The following is a 12,979-nucleotide window of genomic DNA, read 5'->3' on the forward strand; positions in this document are numbered from 1 at the left end:
TTCCATGGTTGATTGCAAATCTTACAAGGAGGAAAGAATCATAGGTTTCATGGTTGATTGCAATCTTACAAGGAGGAAGAACCATGGTTCCATGATTGATTGCAAATCTTACAAAGGAGGAAGAACCATGGTTCCATGGTTGATTGCAAATCTTACAAAGGAGGAAAGAATCATGGTTCCATGGTTGATTGCAAATCTTACAAAGGAGGAAAGAACCATGGTTCCATGGTTGGTTGCAAATCTTACAAAGGAGGGAAGAACCATGGTTCCATGGTTGGTTGCAAATCTTACAAAGGAGGGAAGAACCATGGTTCCATGGTTGATTGCAAATCTTACGCATTACAGTATGGGAGTAACAATGTACAGAATATCTTCACCTGACTTGACTATAAAATCTTCATCTTGCCCAATGATCAAGAAACCCAAAATCAATACCTACATCTTCAAATTAAATGTTTGAAAATTTGTTAAACCTTTTTTTTATCATTGACAGTATTATTTAATAGGTTTTACTTACAATACGCCCAGATGAGGGCCTCTAGTGGGAAAACAACTAACTATGTTTAGGATTTTAGCAGAAAGAAAAAATGGAAAGAAACCACTGAGACATGGTGTTCGTTTTTTCCCCCTTATTTTTAGATATTTATATCGATCTACTTATGTATTTGTATCTATTTTAAGCCATATAAATCCGATTCCATAAATAAGGTGATTCCATAAGGTGATAAATAATAAACGACCCAGTAAAACACAGACCATTTTTGAATACATATGTTGGTATGAATATTTTTCTAGAATCATCATAAAATGTCAAAAAATAATATTAATGAGAGAATTCTTCCTCAATAGATGGCGGTTACAATCTTGTTTGTTTGTTTGTTAAGTTTCGCGCAAAGCTACTCGAGGTTTATCTAGATGTCTTTAATTCTGAAGTGATAGATCAGAGTAGAGGGAAAGCTGCTTGTAAACACCACAAATTCTTGGGCTACTCTTTACCAACGAATAGTGGGATTTACGGTCACATTATAACGCCCCCATGACTGAAAGGGCGAGCAGACCCGCAGATTGCCACTCGAGTACCTTAACCACCAGGCCATGCCACGGCCATTGTTTCTTTTTTGTTGTTGTTGACGAATTACCGCCCAAGCTAATCGTGAGTTATCAATCCTAGCCATCCTTAACTTCGAAGTAACAGATTAGAGGGAAGACAGCTAGTGAACACCACCCACTTTTGGGCTACTCTTTACAAACGAATACTGAGATTGGCCTTCATGTTATAACGCTCCTTACGGCTGTAAAGGTGAGCAAGTTCGGTGACCTTCAGATTGCGAGCCGATTGGCCTAACCACCACGCCAAGCCAAGCCGCTAGCAATTTTAATACGCTTAAAGCTACTGTATTACAATTTTTATTTACGTTTTCGAATATATATATATTTTCTAGTTTCCCGGGTGTTAAAATATGTAGTCCTTTCAACATGACTATTATATTGTATTATTTTCAAACTATTGATATAATTTAACCACCATAAAAATTGATTCGACATCACTTAACCATTCAAAGAAGTCCTCTGTACATCTAAGATTAATAACCTCATATAGAACTCACAGTTGGCTCATTTCCGAACAAAGAAATACATCCTGTTCTACGTATAAAAAAAGCGTTACCTGCGGAACTACCAAGCAGTAGTGATTTTGAATAAAACATACTAAGCTGTTTTCACGCAATGAACACAAGGAAAATCCTGACTTTGTGTTAATTACAAATCAATATTAAGGTACTTCAAATAGAATTCTTAATATTTCATTATTCGAGGCATAATTAACGTTAATATTAATTCTAGTTAATAATCGTTCCGAACTTACCATGTGTATGTTACGTTTGCGTTACATCTGTATAGCAGATTTATTCTCGTTGTCGTATTTTGGAGAAGGCTGTTGTATAAGTTTTTAACTTAAGATTATTTAACATACTTTTTTTTTATATGACAGTTATCATATTTGAAACACCATGCTGGGGGGGATAAGAATGTTTTCGTAGAACTATGAAAATTCGGTTTCTCACGAACTTAATAAGAACTGCGATACAGTATCGCTTTGAATAAGAAGTTAATGGTAAGCTTCGTCGGTTGTTATTAAGCACAAAGCTACACGAAGGGCTACTGTGCTCTGCCCCCCACGGATATCGAAACCCGGTTTCTAGCATTGTAAGTCTTAAGACATGCCGCTGTGCCATTGGGGGGAGGGGCAGCTCGTCTGGCACTGAATATACATAAGAAATAACTAAATAAAAAAATTTCTGGCAATTACCAAGTAACTGTCTGGGTTAATTTTTGGAAGTGTTTATGCCATTATTAGTTCATTACAGTTTCGGAGCCTGTAAGAAAATATCACTCCACTCCTTTCATCCCCTTCGTGATTTTTAACGCTACTTTGCGATTTCACAAAACAGAAAGCGTAAAAATATAACCATGATGTTATCTTTGATATTTAAAATTTGATATCGCTTTTAAAACCATTTGCAGCGCTACGAATCCCTGGTGGATTGTAAAAATTAATAATTGTTGCGGGGACAATGTATGTGAACATCATGTTTCAAGCATCAATTTATGTTATAGAATTGCCCCTCAGTGGCTCAGCAGTAAGTCTGAAGGCTTTGTAACTCTAAAAACCGGGTTTCGATACCCGTGGTGGGAACAGCACAGATAGTCCATTGTGTAACTTTGTGCTTAACAATAAAACAAAGAAACAACCATTATAGAATTACATACAAAAATCTAATAGTGAGTTTTAACTTTGTTTATTTGCTTATCCTAAATTCTGAATATTCCTATTTCAATATGGAAAAGGAGTAAAAAGGATAAAACAAACAAACAACAACAACAAATAATAATAATCTGATACACAACTAAAACCAGTCAACATTTACTTTTACAGCGATATGGGAAAAAATATTTAATTAAGTCAAAATTACGCCTCTCGAAATTCGCTTTGGTTCTGAACTGATATCACTTGCTGGCTGCTACACAACTTTAGACAATGAAGATAATGAGTTAAATTATAGTAATAAAATACTCCCTCAAAATTCCACTTTGGTTGCTAGTGAGTTTTACTTTTATTTGCTTATGCCCTGTTTTTCGTGTGCAGAAGAAAAAGAATGAACCAGATTTAAAACAACAGAAAATTGTTCTATTTTGTGTCGTAAAAGAAATTATTTTTTTCTGACACTATAAATATTTGAAGATTACGGGTTCGAGTCCAATCCCTGAATCCCTCGTCATTTTAGTTGTGTTTTGGATTTTTTTATGATACTGAAGTCCCAGTATGCATTGAATAGCACGAAAATTATATTTTATAAACAACAAGAGCATATGTAACGTCAACGAATGAGGTTTAATTTCCTTTGAATTTCGTGCAAAGCTACACAATGACTATCTGAGTTAGCCGTCCCTAATTTAGCAGTGAAAGACTAGAGAGAAGGCAGCTAGTCATCTCTACCCACCGCCAACTCGACTTCTCTTTTACCAACGAATAGTGGGATTGACCGTCACATTATAACGCCCCCACGGCTGAAAGGGCGAGGTATGTTATGGATTTTGCGCAAAGCTACACAATGACTATCTGAGTTAGCCGTCCCTAATTTAGCAGTGAAAGACTAGAGAGAAGGCAGCTAGTCATTACTACCCACCGCCAACTCTTGGGCTACTCTTTTACCAACGAATAGTGGGATTGACCGTCACATTATAACGCCCCACGGCTGAAAGGGCGAGCATGTTTGGTGTGACAGGGATTCGAATCCGCGACCCGCAGATTGTGAGTCGAGCGCCCTAACCACCTGCCCATTGCCAGGCCTCAAAATTAAGGACAGTTAGCGCATATAGACCTATAGCGCATATTGTGTGAAATTCAAAGCAAACAAATTGTTAACATGACGTTAAATAAAAAAAGACTACTAATTATGTGTAAGACAAACCAAATCAAACAGTTTAACCTTATTAAATGATAGGTAAGCCTTCGAAGAATTAAGCAATCAAACTTACAATTAAAAAATATTTGAAATCATGTGTTTTCATATTATCAAAATATTTTTACCTATAAAAATAAGTATCTATAATACTAAACCTCTATTTGTTGATCATCCAATCTGAAATTGCCCTCCCCCCCCACGTGGCACAGCGGTATCTCTACGGAATTACAACGCTAGGAACCGAGTTTCGATACCCGTGGTGGGCAGAGCACAGATAGCCTATTGTGTTGCTGGGTGCTTAATTACACACAAGCAAACAAATCAATCTCAAATTATTGTGTGTTTTCTTCAAAGATGTTCTACTTTAAATATCAAGTAGTGACAGTATTCCATGATTTTTTTTTTTCACATTAGCTAGCTTTATTTGCCTAATTGAGAATCAATACTAAAACGACACTCGCATATTGAACCGTAGTTGAAGTAGATTCTACCAGAGATGGGGATGTTTTTATAAATGATAATTTATCTGCCTCTATTCCTGCAAACCTCTGCCTACCAGCCTCCTTCCTCTAAATAGAAAGGAGAAGCAAGTTGGCATGATGTTGATAAATTGTAAAATACTGATGGCCTTAGAGTTAAGAACAGTACCGCAACATCTTGAGGAATGCCAGGAACTGTATAGAGTAATTGAGCCTGAATCCTCAACTGTATAGAGTAATTGAGTCTGAATCCTCTGATTCTGACTGAATTTAAAAAAGAGATAAAAACAATTTTAAAAAAAGATAAAAAAATTTAAAAAAATAAAAAAAGAACATTTTTTTTATCAAATCAAAGCAAGCAAGTACGCAGGACGGCGGGACGATGGACGATTTTTTTTAGCTGACAAAAAAAAGGGGGGGTTTAAATTCTCTATCTCATTCTAAACACATTCAGTTCTATACTTATAGATTATGACATTATATTCACGGAAACAATAACTCTATCCTGTACTGAGCACAGGCGCTAAACATGTCATTATTGGTCGTTTCAACAGCAAAGTAATTGAAATCACCACATCAAGGTATCACCTGACCTACCAGTTGAAAATATTACTGTCCTCTTTTACATAGGTTCTGCAATACAACAATCTTTCGCATGAGGAAATGGCTCAGATCAGTAGATAGCTTGGTCTAAAGTAATCTAGCTACAATCTTCAACCAAACTCTATTGCTAAAAATACACATATAGCTAGAAACGTGTATGATAGAAATTTTTCAAAAATTCTAGATGAACATGAAACATTCGTCTTCCGAAACTAAAGAAGACAAGAAATAATAGGTATGTTTTGCATACCACACGATTTTTGTACTGATAGAGAAAAAGTATTGGAAATTTCTAGAATGTAGGATGAATACATGATTTAATGATAGCTAGTAATTAATACTTAAATGAAGTGCATGTAACTTTCGAAAAACCTTGTGAACGCTGGGAGCGTCCACTTACACGTAAGTAACCCTGCTATTATTTCCTTATAACTTTTGATAAGTATTTTATGGTGTCTACTAATGTATTACATTACAAGTAAATGAAAATGTTATGGAAATGATCCATTTTATTTACCTAATCATCATAGTGTTTTTATTATTTTTCCATTCCAGGCTAGAACATATTTAATGACTTTGAAAATGCATTTGAAAACTAACAATTCTTATCTCATTCATCTTGAGAAACTGGTACACTTCTTTTTCTCAATAATGAGAAACTGGCTGTTAAAAATTGTATGAGCTATTCTTATTTCATTCAGTTCAAAAGAACTGACTCTACCTATTCCATTGAATGTCGAAAAGCTGACTACTCCCATCAAGCTCAAAATTAGCAAACTGGAAATACTTCTAAGCTCAGCATTGAGATACTGACCTTTGAATTTCTTGTAAGCTATTCCTTCACTCCGTATAGAGAAATTGAAAACTTGTAACAACCAAATTAATATTTGTTTGTTTTGTTGGTGTGCACAAAGCTAGACAATGGGGTATCTGTGCTGTGTTTATCTCAGGTATCGAAAACCAGTTTTTTTGCGTAAAAAAAAACTCAAAACTTACCCCTGAACCACTGGGGGACTCAAATTACTAAACTGACCATTCTTATTTAAATCAATAAGAAACTAACCGTTGTTATTACATTCAACAATGATAAACTAAATTCAACATTAGTCAACTTCACATTGCAATTTACTTCAATAAAAAATCTAACCATTACTGTTCATTTAACAATGAGAAACTAAACTTCACATTAGTCAACTCACCAGTCCTATTCAATTCAATAAAAATTTAACCATTACTGTTCATTTAACAATGAGAAACTAAACTTCACATTAGTCAACTCACCAGTCCTATTCAATTCAATAAAAACCTAACCATTACTGTTCTTTTAACAATGAGAAACTAAAATTCACATTAATCAACTCACCATTCATATTTTATTTAATAAGAAACTAACCGTTAATAATCATTTAACAACGAGAAAATGTTGTTATTAAATTCAATATTAACGAACTCACAGTCCCTTTTTAACTCAACAAAAACTAACCTTTATTATTACTTTCAACATACAGAAAATGGCGGTTCTTAATTTCTTCAACATTTAAGAATGTTCTGGTTTATTTCACTAACCTGAACATGCGCGCCACATAATCACTAACAAGAAATAATTATTAATCTTACAAATCAGAAACTCATGCTGTAATGACGAAGAAGCAAGAATTAAAACGATGTAATTTTTAATACTTTCAAATACTGAAGTTCTATATCTATATTACATCATTTATGAATCATTCTCTGAATTTGATAAACTGTTTCTGAAATCTTTAAACTACTATCGATTATCTGTGACCATATTCAGGTTCTACAGCTGGTCATCTGAAGCTACTGAAAGTAAAACACAAGACGTTGATACTCACGAGAAATTCTAGACTGAAACTAATGAAGTTAAAAAATCTACACCTTTATATACACGCGAGAATATAGTCTGAACTGTTGAAGTTAAAAACCTACATCTTGACATATACGCGAGAATATAGTCTGAAATATTGAAGTTAAAACCAACACTTTGGTATATACGCGAGAATCTAGTCTGAACTATTGAAGTTAAAACCAACACTTTGGTATATACGCGAGAATCTAGTCTGAAATATTGAAGTTAAAACCAACACTTTGGTATATACACGAGAATCTAGTCTGAACTATTGAAGTTAAAACCAACACCTTGACATATACACGAGAATATAGTCTGAAATATTGAAGTTAAAACCTATACCTTGATTTATACGCGAGAATCTAGTCTGAACTACTGAAGTTAAAACCTATACCTTGACATATACGCGAGAATATAGTCTGAAATATTGAAGTTAAAACCAACACCTTGATTTATACGCGAGAATCTAGTCTGAACTATTGAAGTTAAAACCTACACCTTGATATGTACGCGATAACCTAGTCTGAATTATTAAAGTTAAAACCTACACTTTGATATGTACGTGAGAATCTAGTCTGATACTACTGAGGTTAAAAAAATCAAAACGATAATAAACATGTGAAAGGCTTATGTGAAGCTATTGAGGTTAAAGACGATAATATACATTTGAGATTATTTTCTCAAATTATTGAAGTTAAAAGTTATGATAGTTATATGAATGTGAGAGTCTTGTCTGGAATTATTGAAGTTAAAAGTTATGATAGTTATATAAATGTGAGAGTCTTGTCTGGAATTATTGAAGTTAAAAAGATCGAGATGTTAATGATATAGAGCATTGAAAATAACTATGGAAACAGGGAAGAAAATACAGATATTATGGAATTGTTCCGCATATATTCTATGAAAACGAATTGCATAAGAGTACAGTGATTGTCTATTATCCAGTCTATCATATAATGACACACACCAGCATAATGTTAATAAAAGTACAGACACTCGTAGAATTTCTAACAATAGTGTGGTTAATACTCTCATGGACAGAAATCCTTGGTAGCAAACGTGTAGAGATCAAAGTATTCGCTTATTAAGACTACTCTATGAGACAGATTGAAACAAAATTCCAAGTTTTAGTAAGACCTTTATGGAAACTGAAGAGGGTACGTTAAACTAATACTATTGATAATAGAACTGGTTAAGGCAGGAGGTCTAATAGAACTGGTTAAGGCAGGAAGTCTAATAGAACTGGTTAAGGCAGGAAGTCTAATAGAATTGGCTAAAGCAGGAAGTCTAATAGAACTGTTTAAAGCAGGAAGTCTAATAGAATTGGTTAAGACAGGAAGTCTAATAGAACTGGTTAAGGCAGGAGGTCTAATAGAACTGGTTAAGGCAGGAGGTCTAATAGAACTGGTTCTTATCTGATACACGACAATCCAGTAAGGATCTTGTCAATGACCTAGCTGTAAGTATAGGTGTGAACATTACCTCCAGAACAGTAAGGTACACACTAGCACGTGGCATACTCAGTGTAAATGTCCAAAAAAACATTGCTTAGGACAGATAACTATACCAAAATACTGAAATAAGCATCAGTCTTCAAACAATGGAATGAGCAAACTGGAGGAGGGCACTCTTTCAATATGAATCCAATTTCAAATTGTTTGGCAAAAACAAACGATGGCAGAGAGGAGAACGATCTCATTGTCATCGAACATTGAGCATGCTGGGAAGCCAATACAAATATGAGCTGCATCTCAGCCAATGGTGTTGAACACCTACTAAAAATTTAGAGCACCTAGACTGTTGACAGGTGCGAAACAAAGTCTCGTCCATTACGTCATTCCATCGAGAACACGACCTGATAGGCAGAGGTCCATCTTCCAGCAAAATATAAGTTCCAGTAATACACCATATTTGATGAAAGTGTACTCTTGCATCTATGGTTTGGCCTGCACTAAATCCCGTTACGAATATTATCAAGGCTGTAGAGGTTTATATGGAAACTGATAGGATCAAACAGCAACCAAACATTTTGGTTGAATTGTGAGGAGTAACATGGACCAATATAGGTTCCAGTAATACACCATATTTGATGAAAGTGTACTCTTGCATCTATGGTTTGGCCTGCACTAAATCCCGTTACGAATATTATCAAGGCTGTAGAGGTTTATATGGAAACTGATAGGATCAAACAGCAACCAAACATTTTGGTTGAATTGTGAGGAGTAACATGGATCATTTGAAACAATATTATTCAAGAATTAAATTGATTGACTTATGGTAGCAAGAAAGTAAACTGCTCTGCTTAAATCAGATACAATGTACTAATCCACTGTACAATTTATTCGTTTCTCTTATATTTTTTGCAATAATGTATTGTATTGATGATATATTGATAAGTTAATTGGAGTTACACATTGTTTATGACTACTGTATGCGTATTACTTAAGTGTTTACATAATTATTTCTAATTCCGTATCATGTACTGGTGGGTGTCTTGAAAATTCTAAGTGTCTGATTTACGTCAAGTAATATAATTTAAATTTCATACTAAATAACTAATAATATAAATAAATATAAATATAAATAATAATATAAATGCCCTATTATTTTAATTGTGTTCTCTTTAAAGCCAGAGATTTAATTGTCCAATTCAGGCTCGCATTCTTCGAACATCTAAATGTTGTAATTTATAAATTATGAGTTGAAGCAGCTATTCTGGTTTTTTAGTTTCTCAGGGCGTGGTTTTTTGCTGACTAATGAGAAGGCGTTTTTATATGAGAATTCGCTTCATCAAAAGGTTAAGAAAACTATAGCTGAAAAAACTAAATATCTTCATTTTTTCCGGTTCTACTAATTAAAATTGTATGTTTTTTTCTAGCTACAATTCCTAAATGTGCTGGGTGTAATCAGCCAATAGTGGATCGTTTCATCCTCAAGGTGCTCGATAGGCCGTGGCATGCTAAATGCCTCAAGTGCACCGAATGCCAGGCCCAGCTCAACGATAAGTGCTTCTCGAGAAATGGAGAGGTTTTCTGTAAAGAGGATTTTTTTAAGTAAGTAGACACGTTAGGAGTGAAGTCTGTGTCTTTTCCTCGTCGTATAAAAATGGAATCTTCATTTTCAAAATTCAGATTTAATAACAAGTCAGTTGTCTAATCATAACAAAGTTATGGAAGTTCTTCGTGAACGAGTTCACTGTAGTCAATATTTAATAAAATAAATTGAGAAAAACTTGTTTTTTTACCCAAATGTCTCAATAGAGAAGGTATCTGTTAGGCTTAGAGTGTTAAAAGGTTTAAATTGAACGAGGGAAGAGGCGTTAGTTGTCCTATGGGTAGAGCCTTAGATTGCGGAGCTAGTGAGTCGGGTTCGAATATGTGAGATACCACAATATATCTCTTCCCTTTAAGCTGTGGGTGCATTGAAATAATTACGGTCAATTCCTTATCATGTATGGTGGGTAGTAGGGTGCTGCTGACAGACTGTCGTCCCTCTGGTCAGTAGTTCGAAATTAGTGACGGCGGTATAATGCCGTTGTAAGCTTGCCATAAATACAAAATACAAATTGAACGAGGGACATAGATACATATATTATACTAGATGTACTGCCGCAGGGAGTCCGAAAGTGTTAGGTTTCAAGAGTAAATACAACCACAATTTAGAGTAACAAATATTTTTAATTCTTGCTTTTGAAGTTCATACGTGATCATGTGTTGTAGCCTACAGAGTGCATAATTCTTCTCGAGATTCATGGCATACGCACGCTTTACTGACGTCACGACGACAGTACAAATTGCAACTTTAAGCGTCCCTTATGTGACGTCATTTCATTGTCTACTGACTGACTGGCAGACAACACACTACTGTATAGTGGTGCGAGTGGTTAAAATAGGTGAACCCTCCAGGTGGCCTTCGACCCCCTTTCGGGGAAATAAACTTCGGTGTTTCATCCGAGGTTTTTCGCCACCAGTTGAGTGCTCTGCTTTATTTAAATTATTTTACACCTCTTACTTAAATAACTCCCTCAATTTTTCGCAATAAGCCATATTATTTACATCAATTCACTGCATATTACCAGGTTTATAATTTTCTTCGAAATATTTTGCAGTTGTTTACGTTATACTTAAATAGAACTTATGATAGCATATAATTATGAGTACAATGTATGTGTTTTTCGTGTCTGCTGACAAAAAAAAAATGCTCATTTTTAAGTGACGGTTATGCAGTTGCGAACATTTTGCTTTAACAGAAATTATGAAGCTATGTAATTATTTTGCCGCAGACTACATTCTTGTTATAACCAGTGAATTTACTAAATCCTGTGCAAACACTTCCCATAAGAAACGTGTTAAACGAAGAAATCTTTCGCTTATTTTAACAATAGTTCTACTGTCATCCACGTATCTGTTGACATTACCTTTAGATGTTTTAACGTTGTTACTTTTAAAACCGTTGCTAATATTTTTCTCTTGTGTCACTCTATGTAATCATTACTGCGTAATTTCATATGTGAAATTTTGGGAACACATTTGAATAAAATAATAACTACTTGATCTGTTCTTTCCAAGCAAGAGATTTTTAAGCAACAACGTACACTTATTTTAGAGAAAAAACAAACTTAATTTTGTTTGTTCTCCTATAAATCTGAAATACACACATAAAGATCGTAGCGCCCTCTCTTACCAACTCTAGGGACTGACTAATATTATGTTCACATAAAAAAATCCTATCAGCGATTTTTTACTCAACCATTCATAAAATATATTTTGTGAAACCAATCTTAGTTGCTTGAAAATCTTAGTTTAAAATCAGTTCCTCTTGAAACAAGTTATTATTCCATTCCATCCCTAAAAACCGTCTAAATTATTTCTAAATTGGCTGGGAACATTTTTTTACTGACCAATCAAATAAAGTTCTAATTCTAGCTGGGTTTATTTTAGGAGATTTGGAACTAAATGTGCCGGATGCGAGCAAGGCATTCCTCCAACTCAAGTTGTAAGAAGAGCCCAGGACAATGTCTATCACCTCTATTGCTTCTCGTGTATCCTCTGCAAGCGCCAGCTGAACACCGGCGACGAGTTCTACTTGATGGAAGACAACAAGCTTGTGTGCAAGATCGACTACGAAACTGCAAAGGCACGCGGTAACGTGTTCTTTTAATTATCACTCTAGCAACGTTTTGTATTTTGTTTTCCCTGTTCATGTTTTATACGAACTTCCCTTCAATTTTAGGCCTACTTCATCTCTTTCAGAGAGAGAGTTCAGAAAGTGACTTCATACTTGTAAAATGAGTTATGAAATATGTTTTTAATTGTATTTATTTGTATTTTAACAAAGTCTATTTTTTTTAGTTGTTAAACGCAAACTACACAATGGGCTATCTGTTCTGTGCCAATTGCGGGTATAAAAACCCAATTTTTATCATTAAAAGCTCTCAGGCTTACAGCTGAGCCACCAGGTGACATGTTCATAAGAGTTTCTATAGAGTTCTGTGTCGGATCTTCCTGTTTAATACTGCCTCATTGCCGTTTCTATATGTGTCACTATTCAAAATGGCGTAAATTTTTGTCTCTTCCAATGTATCATCTTAGGTTTACCGACCTATTTATAGTGATGATTCTTTGTTTGTAATAAAAACACAAAACTACACAATGGGGCTATCTGTGCTATTCCCACCACGAATATCGAAACCCGATTTTTAGCGTTATAAGCCTCATCATTGTGTCGCTGGGGGAGGGCTTTTGTGATGAAAACCATGAAACTTCCAATTACAAACCTGTTTCACGCTATCCCAGTCTACAGTGCTTTTGTTTGTGGCACTGGCGGAGCAAGATGAAGTTTTGTACTGTCTAATTTAGTTGAAATATGGAGGTCTTGGAATTAGTTTGGGAACCGTTTGTGTTTCATTAACATTTACATTACACTGGAAAAGTTGTCCGAAGGATAAGGAGATTTTTCATTTAACTTCTAAAACATTCCATAAAAACTTGTTTTGGAAGTCATATTATATGAGTTATCGTATAAAATGTAGTATTTTATCATCTAAGTGTGGTCCAATTTACAGT

At 34.7% G+C, this 12,979-nt stretch overlaps 1 protein-coding gene across 1 annotated transcript in view; it reads left to right on the top strand.

The window, feature by feature from the left end:
• LOC106468390 (LIM/homeobox protein Lhx3-like) overlaps positions 1-12,979 on the top strand; it is a 67,344-nt gene that overhangs the window by 49,283 nt on the left and 5,082 nt on the right. The window contains exons 2-3 of the mRNA XM_022396731.1: positions 9,793-9,967; positions 11,855-12,057. Coding sequence (XP_022252439.1) covers positions 9,793-9,967; positions 11,855-12,057 — 378 coding nt within the window. The remainder of the gene's footprint in view (positions 1-9,792; positions 9,968-11,854; positions 12,058-12,979) is intronic.

Source organism: Limulus polyphemus, unplaced genomic scaffold (genome assembly GCF_000517525.1).
Source record: "Limulus polyphemus unplaced genomic scaffold, Limulus_polyphemus-2.1.2 Scaffold2991, whole genome shotgun sequence".
Taxonomy (NCBI): Eukaryota; Metazoa; Arthropoda; class Merostomata; order Xiphosura; family Limulidae; genus Limulus; species Limulus polyphemus.